The 15189-nt window shown below is 41.4% G+C and overlaps 1 protein-coding gene across 2 annotated transcripts in view; it reads left to right on the forward strand.

Moving 5' to 3' along the window:
- Positions 1-12780, forward strand: part of SLC24A2 (solute carrier family 24 (sodium/potassium/calcium exchanger), member 2) — a 313314-nt gene extending 300534 nt beyond the window's left edge. For both annotated transcript variants that reach the window (XM_006864468.1, XM_006864469.1), the window contains 3 exons: positions 7462-7551; positions 10566-10732; positions 12355-12780. In XM_006864468.1, coding sequence (XP_006864530.1) covers positions 7462-7551; positions 10566-10732; positions 12355-12604 — 507 coding nt within the window. In that variant the 3' untranslated portion in view covers positions 12605-12780. The remainder of the gene's footprint in view (positions 1-7461; positions 7552-10565; positions 10733-12354) is intronic.
- The last annotated feature ends 2409 nt before the right edge of the window (positions 12781-15189 follow it).

Consider the following 15189-nt stretch of genomic DNA (forward strand, 5'->3'; position numbering starts at 1 on the left):
TCGAGTCGGTTCCGACCCATAGCGACCCTGTACAGGGCTTCCGAGGGTGTAAATCTTTACAGGAGTAGAAAGCCTCATCTTTCTCCCACAGAGCGGCTAGTAGTTTTGAACTGCTGACCTTAAGGTTCACAGCCCGATTCGTAACCACTACGCTACCAGAGCTCCTATACTGACACCATGATTCAAATGCATTGGTTATTCTATGGTTCTTTTTATTCACTGTCCAACTTTTACATGCATATGAGGCAACTGCAAACACCATGGCGTGGGTCCAGCACACTTGAGTCCTCAAAGTAACATCTTTGCTCTTTAACAGTTTCACGAGGTCTTTTGCAGCACATTTGCTTAATGCACTACATCCTTTGATTTCTTGACTGCTGCTTTCACTAGTGTTGATTGTGGATCCAAGTAAAATGAAATTTTTGACAACTTCCATCTTTTCATCTTTTTCATGATATTTTTATTGACCCAGTTGTGAGAATTGTCTTTACATTGAGGTGCAATCCATACTGAAGACTGTAGTCTTTGATCTTCATCAGTAATCAAGGTAATGAAAGCTTTGTTCCATCCACATCATTAAAGTCAACTCCACTTTGAGGGGGAATACTGGTGTGGCATTGTAGGATAAGCACTGAACTGCTAACCACAAGTTGGGCAGTTCAAAACCACCAGATGCTCCTTGACAACCCTATACAGGGTCGCTATGAGTCAGAATTGACTTAATGGCACTTAACAACAATAACTACAGCGACTTTGAGGCTTCCCCAGTTATAGTTAGAGAGCCTTCCAACCTCAGAGGCTTACCTTTCAGCACTATATCAGACAATGTTCTTTCTATTCATAAGGTGTTCAGTGGCTAACCTTTCATAAATGGCCCACCGCTCCTTCTTTCTAATCTGTCTTTGTCTGGAAACTTCACTGAAACCTGTCCACCATGGGTGGTCTTGCTAGTATTTAAAATACCAGTAGCATAGTTTCCAGTATCACACAAGTCACCACAGTAAGACAAACTGACAGATAAGTGGTGGTTGCCCAAGGTAGTAGCAGTTTGCTCTCAAAGAATACTTATTTCGAAGATAAATTATATATCTTCATCCTTTGCATATACAAAATGCCCAATGAAAAAAATGATTCAAGCTGATATAAATACTAATTTGTGATTTCTTGATCGTGCTTCGCACAGAACAGTTTCATTAAGCTTAATCCTGTATCACTAATATTCTGCTGTGTAACATACCACCCCAAAACTTAGTAGCTTAAAACAAATCATGCTTTAGTCCATAATGCAGTGAATCAGCAGTTGGGGCTGGGCTCAGCAAGATAGTTCTTCCCTTAGACTCAGAGGGTGGCTTGCTCATATGACTGGGAACTCTTTAGTGTAGGGGTGTCTCATCTGGAAAAGCTTGTCTCTGCTCAACATGGTCTCTTATTCTTAAGAAAACTGTTGTTGTTGATGTTAATTGTTGGTTTCAACTCATGTCTAACAGTGCCAACTTTATGGTCAGTAATATGTTTGAGTTTATTGTTGTGGCTATTTAAAGCAGCCTAAAGCAAAATCTGGTGTGGTGCTGTAGGATAAGCACTGGGCTGCTAACCACAAGGTTGGTTCAAACCCACCAGCCACTCCTTGGAAACCCTATACAAAATCGCTATGAGTCAGAACTGACTTGTTGGCACTTAATAACAAACAACAAAGCCAAACCAAACCTGTTGCCATCAAGGCAACTCTAACTTATAGAACTGTCCCATGGGGTTTCTGAGGCTATAATCTTCACAGAAGCCTACCACATCTTTTTCCCACAGAGCAGCTGGTGGATTTGAACCACCAACCTTTGGATTAGTACTTCACCACTGTGTCACTGAGGCTCATTGTGGGAGCTTATTCACAGGCAGTAAATAAGCAAAAATGGCCATCCTTAACTGATCACTAATGTGCCAAACACTTTATGTACATGAAATCTTCAGTACAACCATATGTTGCTATTCCCCCACTTTCCAGATAAAGAAATTAACACTTAGAAAGATTAAATGATTTTCCTAAAGGCACATTACTGGTAATTGGTGAGCAGGGATTTCAATATAGATCATATTAACCCAGAGACCACACTTTTCATCTCTAATCCTTTGGGAACTTTACTAAATATGTATGTCCCAAAGTCATGCACAGAATAGATGCTCAGTGAATATTTGTGAAATTTAAATCCATAAGGATATGGCCAATTTGTGCAATCACCTAATGTCCAGCAACTTTTTTCAAGCCAAGCAAATATCACTCGGAGGTACTGAAAGCTTCTGATGAGAACATTAGCTGTCAATTATACAAGCAAACCATTACATCGGGAACCAAATGTCTGAGACATGGACACAATGTGCTTGTCTGCTAATTAGTATCAGACCTATCCCAACAGATGTCAGGATAAGCCGCTATTACTAACCATCATCAGTTGGCATATCAGTTCTTGGCTTCAAGGGCTCTTTTCTTCCTTCTAATGATACTGGTAACTTTCGGGTGACGATGTCTGGAATGAGACTATGGAGTCCAAACAAGGGAAATAACCTAGAAAAAAAGAAAAGATGATGAAATTTCCTAGGTTCTGATATTGGAAGTGGTAAGGTAGTTTGACAGTTGGGAAACACTGAACCAAACTACTGATGCATATAGAGTTGATTATTCCAAAGCAGGAATGATATGGGAGGTTGGGTGAAGCAGATGGTCATACAGCTGGAATGCTAGGCTGTATTTCCTGGTGTTCTTTTTATTTTCTGATATTCGGAACAGAACCTAGTATTATGATTATAATGATCATTCTGTCTAGGGCTGGGAATAGTTTAAGCATTATTGCCCCGGGTTTCTTAGGAATGAGTCAGTATAACCTAGTTGTTAGGTCATGTGCTGTACAGTTAAGCAAACCTAGGTTTGCATTTCATCTGGATCAAATCTGGATACAAGTTCAAGATCTGGATACAAAGCAGGTATCCAGCCTTTGCCTAGCCCTAGTGTAGGGTAAAAACCCTGATAATACACATAGAGAAATTATTTGTAACCCTTTTTTGTGGATCCCCTAATATATTCGGTGAGTCCTGGTGTGGCACTGTGGGTTAATGCACGGGATTGCAAAGTCAGTTTGAACCACAAGGTTGACAGTTCAAACTCAGTAGCCACTCCTCAGAAACTCTATACAGGGTTGCTATGGGTCAGAACCGACTCAATGGCACTTAACAACAACAATACATTAGGTATGCTTAGATACCCATTCACTACTAATTGACTTCTTGATTAAGAATCATAAGCATCAAGTTTCCACTTGTTTTAATTTGAACTTCACTCCTCAAAATCCCTTGGGTGGTTCCTTGTTTTCTACCTTTTGTCTGGGACTGTTCTATAGTGCAGTGACAATGTTTTTCAGGTAGAAAATGTGTTCAAAGATTTGATTCTGAATTGTGGCCTTACCTCAATGAACAGACATGCAAAGGTACAAAATTAAAATAGTAAATGAACTAACCTGGAAAGAGCAATCTATGAAATGAGGACTTTCCCAAGAGGACATCTTACTATGTGTGCCTACTATACCATACAGCTCCCACTGTCCACCCCTTCATAGAATATTCAGAATCGATCTTAACAGACTGGTGGCTGCTCAGATACAACTGTGGCCCCACGCCCTTGACATCTCTAGAAGAAAGCACGGCTACCAATTACCAATTGCTGTCACGTCAACTCCTACTCAAGGTGAACCTATGTGTGTCAGAGTAGACCTGCACACCATAAGGTTTTCAGTGGCTGATATTTTAGAAGTAGATTAAAAGATTAGACATTTCTTTTGAATGTCCTTGAACCTCAAACATTTTGGTTTGCAGCTAAGCACATTACTATTTGTATCACCCAGAGACTCCAACAGAGCATGGCTATCAGAGGCAAGATTCTCATGGTCACTTGATTATGTGCCGTGGAGTCAGTTCTAAGGCTGTAAATCTTTACGGGAGCAGAAAGCCTATCTTTCTCCCGTGGAACAGCTGGTAGTTTCAAACTGCTGACCTTGCGGTTCGCAGCCCGATTCGTAACCACTATGCTACCAGAGCTCTTTGCTTAGAACCCTGAAATAGTGACTTGTAACTGCAGGGAAAGTATAGGGACTCCATACTAAATGTCGTACCTGGGGAACTTTGATTTCGTAACACTGGCAATTCCAAGATTCATGGAATTTCTTCTCCAGAATTCAGCTGAACTCCAAGCTTTAAAGGAATGTGCTTTTAGAACTGAATGAAGTTCTCAAGCTCTACTTTGAAAAATCGATTACTTTCTTTCCCACAACCTGAATGCCTGAAAAGGGTCTGAGTCCTTGGCCAAAGTGTTTCCTTTTAATAGTTAACATGCTTAGCTGCTCACCAAAAGGTTGGAGATTTGAGTCCATCCAGGTATGGTGCTATAGAAAAAGCACTGGACTGCTTACCACTACAAGCCCACCAGCTACTCCTTGGAAACCCTATGTTGTTGTTGTTAAATGCCTTAGAGTTGGTTCTGAATCATAGTGATGGTGTATGGTTTTCAAGAAGAGACTGATAGGCTTGAACTGCCAACCTTGAGACTGAAAGTCTAATATTTATCCTACAACACCAGAAAACCCACAAAGGGTCACTATGAGTCGGAACTGACTCGAGTAGGAACTGACTTGACAGAACTTAACAGCAACAAGAGGTACCTCAGGGGAAAGGCCTGGCTATCTCCTTGTGCAAAGTCAATCACTCTGGAGCACAGTTCGACTCTGACATACAGAGGGTCACCATGAGTTCAAGTCAACTCAACAGCACCTGGTTTCTTATTGATGCCGTTTTTAATTTTAGAATGGAGAAAGGTGAGGATAACATTTTTAAGAGTAAAGTTTAAGTGCTCTAAAAGTAATCACATTAGAAGTTCCTGGATAGAGTGGAGGAAAATGTGAATACAACTAAATATCATAAAGAAATACCTGGCTTGCTAGTCATATAGAGATTGGTGGAAGCCCAAGACTATAACCTTTGGTCACCCTTCAGGTCAGGAACTGAAATCACTCCTGTTGTTCAACTTTCAGCCGAACAATAATAGATATATGTTGTTGTTTAGGACCATCGAGTCAGTTCCGACTCATAGACTCTATATAGTGTTTCCAAGAACAGCTGGTGAATTTGAACCACCGACCTTGCAGCCCAGTAGCCCAGTGCTTATCATACCAACAGCACCACGCATATCACATACCAATCAATCATTCGAGATCAAAGGGGCAGCATTTATCTTAAGACAAAATCTAGACAGGTAAAGAAAGGTGGAGGAATGGAAACAAGAAACCCAGGGAAGATGTGGGATATGTGATGTTAGTTACACTGAGGGGATTTCAGTCACTGGGCAGAAATGATGTGTATGGTTTGAATGAAAAACTGATGATCTACTCTGTACACTTTAACTCAATTCACACACAAAATTTTAAGAAAAGAAACATCCAGAAGGCAGAAGAAAATAAGAATTGGTGGTGGCAAATAATAAAAGGAAAACTGATGATGAAAAAAAAAAAAACAAAAACAAAGCCAGACTCACTGGTCTGACAGAGATCAGAAGAGCCATGGAGACTAGAGTCCTAAGACATTCTGATAGCATAGAACTGATGCCACTCCGGAGCTGACCTTCCAACCAAGTTATAAACAGGCCTATAAAATGAACATTCACACCCATGAGGAAGCAATCAATTATACCAGACCAAAAGGGCAACATTTGCTCAAAAGCAAAAATGAGGAAGGAGGAAGGGGCTGGGAAACCAGATGAATGGAAGCAGAGAACCCCGGGTGGAAATGAGAATCTGACACATTGCGAGGATTGTAAACAACATCAAGGAATCATTTGTGTGTCAATTATTGAATGGAAATCCAATTTACTATGTAAACTTGCAACTACAGTGCAAATTTTTTTAGAAATAAGTTTTAACTTCTCACACCCTAGTCTGCTGGCCTCCTCCAATTTCATCCTGCCCAGTGGTCTTCAGGCACCCCAACTAATGAATGACCCAAAAAAGCAGCAGTCATTAAAAGAGCAAAATGGTTATTGTGAAATTTAACAGAACCATATGAGTGATAATAAAAGCATATATTGAAAACTTGAAATTAGTAAAGAGAACATAAGCCTGCTTTGAAGCGATAGAGTCTGTATTCTAGATATTCAAAAGGTTGCTGCATCCAACTTTCTTCCCTTTTTAATGAAGCTCTCAGAAGCCATGGCCAAAGGTGTTCTACATGGATGCCCAAGGATACCCTTCAACAACTGAGGCAGCTTTCACTGGGCTCATCCCTGGGAGCCGTTTGTCTGGACAAAATTGGATGGCATTATCAAAGCAAAAATGAGATTGTTTTTCAAAGTGGAAAGTTTTGAAATAAAAAGTAGTAGCAATAATAGATGAGAGACCATCTGACAGCATTCTGCTGCCTGAACAGTTTTAAAGAGCCCCAAGTTTGCAACAAAGGACATCCACAAAACTCCATCCACTACCTTGCATGCCTGGATTTACCTTAAAATACACACTTCACTTTCAGCATCTGATATGGGGATTAAACTTTTAAAGTGCTAACACTGTAAGCCTGAGATTGTGCAAACTCTACTACCAGAATTAGACATAATATCATTAGGGATGGAGACCAGCAGGAAAAACGTCCCTGAGAGCAACTACACTGCCATTCCAGCAGACATCAGTCAGTGTGGATGGGCATCTGCCTCTGTCCACTCCAGTGAGCATATGTGATTCAGATGTCCAGAAGGCCAGTTGTTATTGATGTTAGCGCCGTCTAGTCAGTGCCGACTCATAGTGAACCTGTCAAGGGTTTCTGAGGAGCGACTGGTGGGTTTCAACTACTGACCTTGCGGTTCAAACCAACCTGCGGTCCAGTGCATTATCCTACAGTCCCATAGCAGGCTCTAGTAGTCAAGAATCAATACATGCGGTGGTGCTGTTTTCTGCTATGTAAGTTTTCCTGATAATTCTTGGGTCTGTTTTGTTTTGTTTTTTAACAATATTTTTTAAACCTCTGCTCCTTCCAGTTTCCTGTTCAATGCAGTAAGTCCCATAGATTTTCTGGCATGTGTATTATTTTAGGATCCATGGGTTGAAAACAAAAGAAACTGATTCTACTGAACTTGTGCCAAAGAGGATGGCTAATAGATTAAAGGAAAGGGCGTCTGAGAACCTAGCAACAGAAACTAACAGGATTCTCTTCAAGAGACCTCCTTCTTAGGGAGCCAGCTTTGTGATGATAGAAGACCAACCATTTTCACATTCCCAAAAGAAAATCCTGCTGTTCCAAGTAGGGTGTTTTGACTGCCAATTCTACCACGACTTCGGGAAATGGGGGATAAAGGGCTACATTGATGGTTTTTGCTTTGAACTATCACATCCACTATGGTAGATAATGCTGACACTCTTAACTTTTCCTGTCCTCTTTCAGTCATCCAAGAAGTTTTTTCCCATCACGTTCTTCGGTGCCATTACCTGGATTGCAGTTTTCTCTTACTTGATGGTGTGGTGGGCCCACCAGGTAAGAAAGGTGTTGGTATTGACACCCGTCTGGCTGGATTTTCTTTGGTTTGGGTTTCCAAGTGTTTGCTTTCTGAAACTGTCCCAACAGTATTAGATCTGACACAGACAAGTTACCTACTCTAGGACTAAAGGAATTTGCCACATTTAACCTTCCCAGCCTTTCCCTGTAACATGAAGTCAAATTGACAAAGTCTCAGATAGCTACAATGAACCTTGGTAGCATAGTGGTTTACGAGCTGGACTGCTAACTGCAAAGTCAGGAGTTTGAATCTACCCGTTGCTCCACAGCAGAAAGATGAGGCTTTCAGCTTCCCAAAAGATTTATAGCCTCAGAAACCTTAGACAGGGTTGCTATGAGGCAGAAGCAACCCAGTGTAGCTGTGGTTAGGGAGGCAAGCCTGAACTGCTTGTTGCCCTCTGAAGCCTGAAGCCAGGCCAGGCCGGTCCTGGAAGGAACGTTGTAGGTCTAGCTCAACTCACTGGCACTTAAGCTCACTCCTTGCACTGCCTTCAGGAACCACTCGCCTCCTGTTTTAAAAACCTTACAAAACTGGTACTTGGGAAAGAAATTGGAGACAAAGTGGTCCCTACATGGAATCTCGGTTTTCTGAAATGATGATGTATTTCACTTTATTCAATGCCTGTCATAATGCTCCTTACAAAATAGAATCCCAGTAATTGTTTGTTGAGAAACATGAATGAAAGAATACTATGCAAGGTTTTTATGTTCTCAAAGATAATAGTCATAACCATTATTTATTAGGTACAATATACCAGAGTCTTGCCAGACCTTTGTCCTTGTAATCATCACAAGAACCCCATATAGCACAAATCCTAGGAGGGAGATACTATTTATTGTTATACACAGTTTATAGAAAAAGAAGTTAAGCTTAGAGATAATTTTTACAAAATAAAATTGCCTAAGATCATATGGGTAATAAATGGCAGGACTTAGATTCTAACTTATGGCTCTGTCTCATGTTCTTAGTCTATTCTATACTCTGCATAAATTCCAAGTTTCACATCTGTACCCTTTGTTTAATTATAGTTTTTAAATTATTATACATCTTAACATAAATAAAACATGCAACCTTCAAGTAGAAGATATATACCAAGAACATATGTGGGTGAAGATAAACTTTTCAACCAAATGGTGCTGAAATAACTGGATTTCCATGTATGTTGTTGTTAAGTTCTGACTCATAGTGACCCTGTATAGATTTTCCAAAGAGTGGCTGGTGGGTTTGAACTGCCAATCTTGTGGCTAGCAGTCCAGTGATTATCCTACAGTGCTACACCAGGACTCCCCCACCACCACCACCATAAAAATGAACTTTGATCCTTACCTCACACCATACACAAAAATTAACTCAAAGTGGATCCTAGTCCTATATGTAAGAGCTAAGCAAAAACTATCAAACTTCTAGGAGAAACTCTGTATGACCATGAGTTAGGCAAAGAATTATCTCATGTGACACCAAAGAATGATCTATAAAGACATGAATAAATTGAAATTCATCAAAAAATTTTAATTTTGCTCTTAAAAAAATTAATTTTTTTAAATGCAAAGACAAATCAAACACCAGAGAAAAATATTTGCACCATATATTCCTGATAAGTGACTTATATCCAGGATCTATAAGTAATTCTTAAAGCTCAGTTACAGGAAGACAAATATCTTCAAGCATCTTATGTTTTAAATGTTGCTCAAGAGACTGCAGAAGTTTCCCTATGTTGTTAGACTCATCAGTCTTAAAAAGAAAAGATCCATAGAATATAGAACAATCACCTCACTCCTCACATTTCAATAATGATGTACCATCTACAAAGGGCTTTTACATAAATTGTCTTTTAATCCTCACAACCACCTTGTCAAGTATGATGCTGTGGATTAGGCATTGGACTGCTAACCACAAGGTCATGAGTTCAAACCCATCAGATGTTCCATGGGACAAACATGAGGCTGTCTGTCCCCATAAAGATTTAGTCTAGTCTAAGAAACCCTAGATAGGGTCGCTCTGAGTCAGAATTGACTCAATGACAGTTGAGTTGTTGTTTTTAATGGATAAGAAATGATCAGACATTGTGCCATTGGCCCAGTTAGCAGTGGATGCAGATAAGCCAGGACTTTCTGCTGCGGTGCCACTGGATGTGTTTGAATTGCCAATCTTTAGGTTAGTTGTTGTTGTTGTTAAGTGCCATTGAGTTGGTTTCAACCCATAGCAACCCTGTGTAGGGTTTCCAAGGAGCAACTGATGAGCTTGAACCGCCAATCTTGCAGTTCATACCGACTTTGCAGTCCAGCACATTAGCCCACAGCGCCACACCACGACTCCATTAGTCAAGCACAAACCTTCTGCAACACCAAAGGAATGACACCTAACAACAACAACAAAGAACCTGCCATGAGTCACACAAGGTGAACCCTGGTTCCCTGGCTGTTATTTTCTCTGTGGCTGCCTCACTAGCTTATAATCCTTTATCACCAAACCCCAAAACACCTACAATCAAGTTCCCCATGGAAATGGTAGAGGCGTAAAGTGTTTGCATGGATTAAAGACACTACAAAACGTCAGGAAAAATGGAGATACTGAGCGTCAGTCCTTGGCCTGGGATGGGGGATGTCATGAAAGACAATCTGCCCCAGGACTTGATGCCACTGTCAGGCAACGGACCCTGGATTCAATAACCCACTGGGCACTATACCTCTAATCTTTCAGCTTCCCTTGCTTAGACTTGGAAAAGGCCATATGGAAGCTGTACACTAGCCCTGAATAGCTCTTTTTTACTTGATTTGGTTTTGTTTGATTCTCACAATAATTCCTGATTCCTCACATCTGAATATCATTAGACTGTAAATTCCTCTTGGCCAATGATTGTGGCTTAGTGGTCTTTGTAATCACAGCGCTCAGTGTGAAAACTCATTAAAAGGTGGTTGTGTTGAAATGTTTGTGGTTTTGCTGATTCTGTGGCTTCAAACATTTCTCTGTTTCCCTCTGTCATCATGTTTAGGTGGGAGAGACAATTGGCATCAGTGAGGAGATTATGGGCCTGACCATCCTGGCTGCTGGCACTTCCATTCCTGATCTTATAACCAGCGTCATAGTAGCCCGGAAGGGGCTTGGGGACATGGCCGTGTCCAGCTCTGTTGGAAGCAATATTTTTGACATCACTGTAGGGTGAGTAGAGGTGCTTCTGTGAAGGGGCAACATGACCTCCACCTCTGGATACGTCTTCTTAGAAGCAGCCTGTGGAGACAAAATCAGGACCTCTTGGCCCAAAAGTGACAAGAGGAAGTAAAGATAGGGAATACCATTCACAGACTCCATTTCCTTTTTCCGAGAATTTACTGAAATAAAAATCATCCTTAGACAGGCAGAGGAGTTCCTGGTTGATGCAAACAGTTGACATGTCGGCTGCTAACCTAAAGGTTAGGCGTTTGAGTCCATTCAGTGGGGAGCCTAGAAAAAAGTCGTGACAAACTTCTGAAAAATAAGCCATCGAGAACCCTCTGGAACACAGTTCTACTCTGATACACATGGGGTCACTATGGGCTGGAATCGATTCCACAGCAACTGGTTAGACAGATACACATAAATGCCTACAGAATGGATATTTTATTAAACAGTGTAAAAGAATTTTATTTCGTTATGAAAGCTTGGTTGTTGTTAAGTGCCACCCAGTTGGTTCCAACCTATAGCAACCCCGTATAGGGTTTCCAAGGAGTGGCTGGTGCATTTGAATCGCTGACCTTGCAGTTGCATGCTGATCCAACAGTGCCACAAAAGGCATTAACTACATGTTGTAGATTTGTATGCCAGAGCCCTGGTAATGTGGTGGGTCATGAGTTGGGCTGCTAACTGCAAGATCAGCAGTTTGAATCTACCAGTCTATCCACGGGAGAAAGATGAGGCTTTCTGCTCCTGTAAAGATTTACAGCCTTGGAAACCCTGTACAAGGTCTATGAGGTGGACCCAACCCCTGGCATATTACCACTACCGTGTGAGATACATATTGAATATTCCGGAGTGATTGAGACACTCGGGTAATTTCACTCTCTTTGTTCTGTATTCTATGTCTAATTCAAGTCTCTCCAGCCTCAATTGAGACATGATTGTAAAGCAGATTAGGACAAGCAAAGGCCCAGCACCACCAATACTTCATTTCCTTCCTTGGAAAACACTGGCCTTTGTTTATCTGTGCTGGTGAAGATTTGCAGGTGTCTTGAAAATCATAAGAGGAGATCCTTTCTTACATTTAAGAGAATGAAGCTTCTTGATATGAATACTAATCTCTAAAGTGGGTTCAATAATGGAGGTGCTGTTGTCTCTACCATTTCATTAAATTTATTAAAAACAAAAGTAGTCTACAAATAACCCTGGAGGGCAGCCTCCTGAGGAAGCAAGATCTGGAGTGCTAACCTTCTCAAACACATCTACTTTCTCAGTGAACATTTTTAATATTGTCCTCTGTCATACGTTGTCATTTGCAAATATATGATACTATCTACTATTTTTCATACGGTGTCTACCATCTGAAGAACACAACAATCCTATGTGATCCAGTCACGGTCCCCAATAAAAACACACTGTGAGGTACAGAGTTGACACAAATGATGTCAGTGCTGCCCCCTCTGTCCAAGAAGCTGGAATTACACCTGTTTCCTGAGCCGTCCCTGTGGAGCCCCGCCCCAACCATCTCCATTCAAGCACCTTCCACTGTCACCGTCAGGGTCACCGTGAATGGCTGCTTGCTCCTCCTTACCTACCCACTCTCTCTCCCTCACTTCACTCCCTTATAGGCTCCCGCTGCCCTGGCTCCTGTTTACCATCATCCACCGATTCCAGCCAGTGGCCGTCAGCAGCAACGGCCTCTTCTGCGCCATCGTCCTGCTCTTCATCATGCTGCTCTTCGTCATCCTCTCTATTGCTCTCTGCAAATGGCGGATGAACAAAATACTGGGCTTCATCATGTTCGGCCTCTACTTTGTGTTCCTGGTGGTCAGCGTCCTTCTAGAAGACAGAATTCTTATGTGCCCTGTCTCCATCTAGCAAGAAAAGCCATATCTTGAACCAAAAGCATGGATGGTCCCTTCCGCTCTGGGCTGTAGGCTCATTAACCTCTTGAGGAGAGGTAGCTAGCACACAACCCTGGGTATTTCAAGTGTCCCTCCTCAAAGGTTGATTTGAGGAGGGATGGCTTTAGCTGGGGCCATCCACTCCATAGGCTACTTTAATCCTTGCCTACTGAAAGGACTTCATGTAAGAGACAAAGAGAGCCGTCAACTGGGGGCTTCTCTCCATTCACCACTGACAGGTACTCCTCACTGGTCGGCGGTACACTGTTGTAATATGCACACAATGACAGAGGCTCTATACATAATATACATATTATAAATATACACACATAACACACATGCCTGCCTGTTCCTGAACTGTACCTCTCCTTCCACACTTAGAGATTAATATATACCTGTATACAAACACAAAGAAAGAAAAAAATATATATTATTTTATATATACATATATATATAAAAGGACAAATGCATCTTTTCAGGGATAGCTCTAGTATATTTATAGTACCTATTTGAAGAGGGGCATCAACCTTCTGTCTCGGCTTTACCTCTCGTGCAAGAGGTAAATTAATGGGATCAATCAGCAAAGGTAGCATTGCTGAGACCTTCAGCTGCCTTGGATTTATATGGATACTGCATAGTAAAGTAAAGAGTTTGGGGGGAAAGGGTATAATATAGGGCTTGATGGAGAATGCCTACAGGGACTCTGAGTTGAATCCTCCAAAGTAATCCCACAAACCAAGCAGGGAAGACTGTCTTCCTAGCCCCAGTGGGATATACTGACTGTTTGAAACTCACAGTTACTTGGGACAGACAGAGGTAAAGCCCAGACTAGCTCGGGGTGGGGGTAGGTGATCAGGGGGGTGGTTGTTTTGTTTTGTTTCTTCTTTATATTGCCCCAGCATGCAAGTAGAAAATATGACTGCAAGCCAAATTAGTGTTATTCGAGGACAGGGAGACTATATCAACTGATCCTGTACTGTTCCAATGCATGTCCCATTATCATCAACAGAGGGGACACATTTAGCTGTGATTATCATTTAGACATATTCTGATGCTAAGGGCTCACATTTAGTCAACATTGCTGCCACAAAGCCCAGATATGTGATTAGAAATACCATCTAGTAGAGGGTAGAATGGGACTTGCCACATAATGGGAATGCAAGAGCACAGTCCTTTAAAGCATCTTCCAATGTGGTCATTCTCTAGTGGAGCTAAATTAACTATGATGAACACGAAGGGAGCTAACTTAACTATGAGAAACACTATTTGGCGTGATGCAGCTTAGAGATACCTGGAAAGGCATCTGTGCACATAGCACATCCCAGGAGTAGTTCCAGGTCCAGTGTCAGGGCCAGCTGAGTCCAGTATGTGGTTAAAGCTCAGGCAACATTGTGTCTTTAGCTCCATCAGAACCTCTTCTAGGACCCTTGGCAGCCTATATTTATCAAGTGTGCTGAAGATTTTACTCCAAAGTTTCTTCACACTGATCTCCAACCCATCTCGCCAAGGTTTTGCTTTCCTGATTTGCTCAGCATTACATGGGATATTACATTTCAGTCATTTGGTAGCCCCAAGTTCTCGCTGATGGATAACTTGTATGATTCTCAGTTCTGTGTAGAAAATAATCTAGCAGGGAGGTTGCAGGAGGGGAGGCAAATTAGATGGATTGTTGTTTTTTTTTTAATATATAGAGCTTTGGATTTCCTGAGTCATGCTTATATTAAAATCCATTGAAAGACAACTCCAAAACCTTAATCCATAAAAGAAAACACTGATAAGCTGGACTTCATTAAAATTAAAAACTTCTGCTCTGCTAAAGACACTGTTAAAGAGTCAAATCAATTGGAAGAGTTAATAGTTGCTATTAGTCACAACTGATTCAACAATGCCTAACAACAGCAAAAACAATGATATGTCTGGGTTGACGCACAGCACTTATGGGGAACAAACACCATCTGTGGTCTTGTCTCCAGTCCGTTCTGTAACTGTTGTCAACTACGATGTCGGTGTGAGCAGAGCCCACAGCTAAATCAGGAGGAAGGGAACCCTGACACCCCAGGTCACATTTGGTGTTCCTTACCCATCCTTACCCATCGTAACTGTTCACACAAAAACAAAAGCACTTCTATGTAGAGGTCCACTGGGAAAATAAGGCATTAAGTCGCTTCACCTAACTGGCTAGCCTTCTAGTCTCTTCAGCTCAGCAGAGTCAGGTTTTCAGATGTGAAAGAACCCTTCCTCCCGTTCATCACCTCATTACGAAACAAGCCAAGACTTTGTGCTCATTCCTTGGTGTGAAAGAGAAAGACTAAGTGAACTTTAGGTAAAGAAAAGCTCTTATTTTTCCTGTGTATTACTTGAAGGGAGCAGAGTTACTTATGATGTGAATATATGAAAGGGCTTCAAAAAGTTTGTGGTCAAATGAAATTCAAAGATAATGGAATTTTTCTACACATGTTTTCAAGCTCCTTTGTCTGTTGCTGACTGGTTATTTGAAAGAAGGTTTTAGTAGGTGTCTCTGACCATCTACCGGTAGACTCGGTAAAGCAAAAAGGTTGC

The sequence above is a fragment of the Chrysochloris asiatica genome, unplaced genomic scaffold (assembly GCF_000296735.1).
Source record: "Chrysochloris asiatica unplaced genomic scaffold, ChrAsi1.0 scaffold00065, whole genome shotgun sequence".
NCBI classification, from domain to species: domain Eukaryota; kingdom Metazoa; phylum Chordata; class Mammalia; order Afrosoricida; family Chrysochloridae; genus Chrysochloris; species Chrysochloris asiatica.